This window comes from Erithacus rubecula, assembly GCF_903797595.1.
Source record: "Erithacus rubecula genome assembly, contig: scaffold_203_arrow_ctg1, whole genome shotgun sequence".
Lineage (NCBI taxonomy): Eukaryota > Metazoa > Chordata > Aves > Passeriformes > Muscicapidae > Erithacus > Erithacus rubecula.
In genome coordinates this window covers 44,767-49,550 of record NW_027636111.1, presented here as the reverse complement: position 1 = coordinate 49,550, position 4,784 = coordinate 44,767, and the positions used below count along the sequence as shown (strand labels likewise).

The following is a 4,784-nucleotide window of genomic DNA, read 5'->3' as shown; positions in this document are numbered from 1 at the left end:
CAGCGGGAGGGTGGACAGTCACTGCCTGGACCCAGAGGCTTTTTCACTACACACTCAAAGCCTCTCTACCCCCATCCTTTGGAGTGAGGGTCTGCATGAGCCTGGCAGCTGATAACCTGGGGCTGTGTTCTTAACCCTGAAAGTGCTCAGCTTCATCCCCAGTGAATGTATTCTCTCCAAAGTCACTTAAATCCATGAGTGAGCAGTTCAGGGTCTGAATCAGAAGGCCTATTCAGGGTGTGATGGTTTTCTCTGAAAATTTTGTTATACAGTTTTGCTAAACTGGGCAAAAATCCTTTGTCAAGATTTTTTAAGCCATAAATTACAATATTTCAATCTCTGAAAACAGACTGTATCCAGGGGAAAAATCCCAACAAGGTGAGGTTTAATAAGACAAAGTGCCAGGTTCTGCACTTTGGCCACAAGAACCCCTGCAGTGCTACAGGCTGGGGACAGAGTGGCTGGAGAGCAGCCAGGCAGAAAGGGACCTGGGGGCACTGATGGACAGCAAGCTGGACATGGGCCAGCAGTGTGCTCAGGGGGCCAAGAAGGCCAATGGCTCCTGGCCTGGGTCAGGAATGGTGTGGCCAGCAGGACCAGGGCAGTGATTCTTCCCCTGTGCTCAGCACTGGTTGGACAGCACCTCGAGTGCTGTGCCCAGTTCTGGGCCCCCAGTTTAAGAAGGACATGGAGGGGCTGGAGTGTGTCCAGAGAAGGGCAACAAGGCTGGTGAGGGGTCTGGAACACAAGTCCTGTGAGGAGCAGATGAGGCAGCAGGGATTGTTTATCCTGGAGAAGAGGATGCTCAGGGAGACAAGGTGGTGTCATGGCACAGGTTGGATTTGATGATCTCCAAGGTCCTTTCCAGCCTGGCTGATTCTGTGATCCTCTAAAACCACCCCTGGAGCAGTTGCAGGATGAGCCCTGGGCCTCCTCTTCAGAAGCTCCAGCAGCCCAGGTCCCTCAGCTTCCCCTCACAGCCCCAAAGCCCATCCTGCCAGTCCTGCCTCTCCAGCCCCTTCTCACTGCCCAGAACAGGGAGCCCCACACCCAGACACACCAACCCAGATGTGCCCCCCTGGCCTGTGGTGCCTCTGGCAAGGGAGCAGCAGGAGGCACTGCAGGACCTGCAGACAATTCCTGAAGGAATTGTAGGATGATCCTGCACCCCAAGGGACGTTCCCATGGTGGCAGCTCAGGAAATGTAATGGGGAGTGGGGCAAGAGAGGAAAGGGCAAAGAGGGATGGGCTGTTTGGATGAGAGGGAACAAAAGTGGGCAATACGAGGAAATCTGGATCACGAAAGAGGAAAGAAAGCAAAGCTGAAGTAAAGGAAATGCTCAGGGCAGTTTGGGGGTGGCTGCCTGGCATCCCTGGCTCTGAGCAACAACATCTGCAGTGGGACAGGAAACTCACAGCTCATGGGAACAAAGTTTCTGGCTGACTGCAGAGACTAAAACAAACCTGAGTGGTTTCCCTGGTGTCCCCCAGCCCTTGCTGGCCCCAGGGGCTGAGGGCATTTGTGCTCACTCAGCTCCATCTCCCCACAGCAGCACCATGGGGGTGCTGATGCCTGCTCTGTGCCGTGCAAACAGGGGCTCCTGAGCCAGTGCTGCCGTGTCTGTGCCTGCAAGGATGCGGCACCTGTGTGAGCTGGGGGAGAGGCCAGGGCTGCAGAGGGGGGATATTGTTGGTAGGTGCATGAGGACGCTCTGGGACGCTGCCCTGGGCTGTGCAGCGCAGTGGGGATGGATCAGCCCCTGCTCTGCTGCTCCTTGCCTGGGTCTCCCCTTTCAGGGACCTTGCAGAGCACCAGCCATGCTGTTTGCCCCCAGCCTGCCCACGGTCAGCCTGGGGCTGCTCACAGGGGTTTTCTCTGCTCAGCATTGACCTGGCCAAGTGTTCTGGAGAGAGCCTGGCCAAGGAGCCTGGAGCCCCCAGGCCCTGCCCTGAGGTGTCAGTGCTGCCCCAGCAGTGTCCATGGCCTGTCCCTGCTGCAGCCCCGGCACTGCCACCCCCAGGGCTGTGCCCAGCCCCGAGAGCACTCAGGCCCTGCAGTAACACGAGGGGCAGGAGGGCAGGGGGCAGTGGCATGGGAGCAGCACTGGCAACACCAAGTGCTGCTGCTGCTGGGCACAGCTGCTGTGTCAGTGCTGATCTGCCCCAGCTCTGCACACAGACATTGCTGCTGCAGCTCCAGAGAAGGGAACAAAAGGGGGATCTCTGTAGAAAACTTTACTGGGAGAGAAATCCTTCATGTGTTTAAAGCCACGAAGACTGCAACCCTTTATTGACACATTCTGTGGCCACAGGGAAGGTACAGAAACCTAATCAGCAATGGAACACAGAGTGGCTTTTTTATGGACAGTATGGTAAAATGAAAACAAAGGAAAAATAACCCCACAACCAAAATAAAAAGCAGTATAAAAGATGACTTATTACAAGTGGCTTTCAGAAATTGGCTAGCAGTTTAATGTTCCTGAAAGCAGCCAGTCATCAGTGTCCACAGTGAAGCCTTGAGCTCTTGATTCCTCAGGCTGTAGATGAGGGGGTTCACGGCTGGAGGCACCACTGAGTACAAAACTGACAGTGCCAGATCCAGGGATGGGGAGGAGATGGAGGGGGGTTTCAGGTAAGCAAATGCAGCAGTGCTGATAAACAGGGAGACCACAGCCAGGTGAGGGAGGCAAGTGGAAAAGGCTTTGTGCTGTCCCTGCTCAGAGGAGATCCTCAGCACAGCCCTGAAGATCTGCACATAAGAGAAAACAATGAATACAAAACAGCCAAGTGCTAAGGAAGTAGTAAAAGCAGAAGCCCCAAATTTCCTGAGGTTGGACTGTGAACAGGAGAGCTTCAGGATGTGTGGGATTTCACAGAAGAACTGGCCCAGGATATTGCCGTGGCACAGGGGCATGGAAAATGTATTGACTGTGTGCAGCAGAGCATGGAGAAAGCCACAGGCCCAGGCAGCTGCTGCCATGTGGACACAAGTTCTGCTGCCCAGGAGGGTCCCGTAGTGCAGGGGTTTGCAGATGGACACGTAGCAGTCGTAGCACATGATGGTCAGGAGATAGTACTCTGCTGAAATGAAAAACACAAAGAAAAAGAGCTGAGCAGCACATCCAGAGTAGGAGATGTTCCTGGTGTCCCAGAGGGAATTGTGCATGGCTTTGGGCACAGTGGTGCAGATGCAGCCCAGGTCAGTGAGGGCCAGGTTGAGCAGGAAGAAGAACATGGGGGTGTGCAGGTGGTGGCCGCAGGCTACGGCGCTGATGATGAGGCCGTTGGCCAGGAGGGCAGCCAGGGAGATGCCCAGGAAGAGGCAGAAGTGCAGGAGCTGCAGCTGCCGTGTGTCTGCCAGTGCCAGCAGGAGGAAGTGGCTGATGGAGCTGCTGTTGGACATTTGCTGTGTCTTGCCATAATGATCTGTAAGAAAAGCAATCATGGAATAGTTTGGTTTGGAGAGGACTTTAAATATCCCAGCACAGCTTGCGGGCCCTTTCTGCCCACTACCTGCCCAGGCTCTGCTGCCTGGATCTGTCCCTGCAAGCAGCTGCTTCCCTGTGCCCAGGGCTGGACTCTGCCAGTGCTGCCAGAGCCCAGCCCAACCCTGGGGGCTCAGCTTTGCCCTTCAGATCCCTCCAGCACAGGGCACTGCTCAGGGCCAGCTCTGCCTCTGCAAAATTGTGATGGCAACGTCAGAGCATCCCCGAGGATGCTGGAAAAGCAATGCAGATGCTGCATTTAAGGGGTCCTGTGCTGATTTTTGCCACTGCCTAATTTTTGAGATCTGAGGAATTTTCTTAGCTTTTTATTATCTTGAAGTGAGAGAGGAATATCAGTGTGAAATCTCCCATCCAGGCAACTCAGAGCAGTAGATTTAAAAAGAAAGATTTTCCCTTTTAGGCAGCTGCTCCCTGGCTGTGCTTCCTGTATAATCTCATTGGAAACCTTCTGGATTTAAATGCTGGGGGCAGCCCTGAACAATGTAGCATCCTCACCACACAAGGAGAACACTTCCAAGCCTTAGCAGCTGTCTCCTTCCACCCAGACCTTGTCCCTCAGTGCTGGGGCAGCTCCCCGGGCTGGCTGAGAGCTGTCCCTGGCTGGCAGCAGAGTCCCTGCCCCAGCACAGTGCCCTGGGCTGCGGGACCCTGCTCTGCAGCACAGCCCTGGGCACTGCTGGCTGCTCTAGACAAGAGAGAATCAGAGAATGTACTCACAGAGTCTGTAGGCATTGGGATGTTCCAGCTTTAGGAGATCACTGCAGGAGCTGCAGCTGCCTTGTCCTGCAGCCAGAGGCTTCCTGTGTCAAGGGCTGGGAGTGACTCTGCCCCAGTCACTTCTGAGCACCTTCCCAGCCCTGGCTGATTGGAGCTCTCAGTCCCTCTGTGCTGTGCCAAGACGGCTGCAGGCAGTGCCCCAGCCCTGCTTGTCTGGGAAAAAAACCTGCTCATACAGAGAAATGTGTTTTTGAAGCTCCTGTTGGTTGCCATGGGCTCCTTCTGTGCCAGAAGCCCAGCCCAGCTCACCAGCACAAAAACACAGCACATAGACTTTAATGATTCTCTCATGGCTTTGGTGTTGCTTACAGTGGTTTTAGCTCCCGAGAGAGTGTTTTAAAAACTTTTCCAGAACTCAAAGTCAAATTGAAACTTTGAACTTTGTTGAAGCTTTAAGGGATTTCACTGGGAGACACAACTGAGAACGTGTCCCCAGGTTCCAGTTAAAGCAGAAAACTGGTGGCACTAATGATAGGTGAGGACAAACCAGGGAAATGTCTC

At 54.2% G+C, this 4,784-nt stretch overlaps 1 protein-coding gene across 1 annotated transcript; it reads right to left on the bottom strand.

Moving 5' to 3' along the window:
• Positions 1–2,470: 2,470 nt before the first annotated feature.
• On the bottom strand, positions 2,471–4,311 carry LOC306815727 (olfactory receptor 14J1-like; the record flags this gene model as incomplete). Its single annotated transcript, XM_079332282.1, has 2 exons — positions 4,224–4,311; positions 2,471–3,426 (listed from the first exon to the last, which is right to left on the bottom strand). Exon 2 carries the CDS (start codon positions 3,401–3,403, stop codon positions 2,471–2,473), a length of 933 nt encoding a protein of 310 aa, XP_079188408.1. The 5' UTR covers positions 3,404–3,426; positions 4,224–4,311.
• Positions 4,312–4,784: the final 473 nt, after the last annotated feature.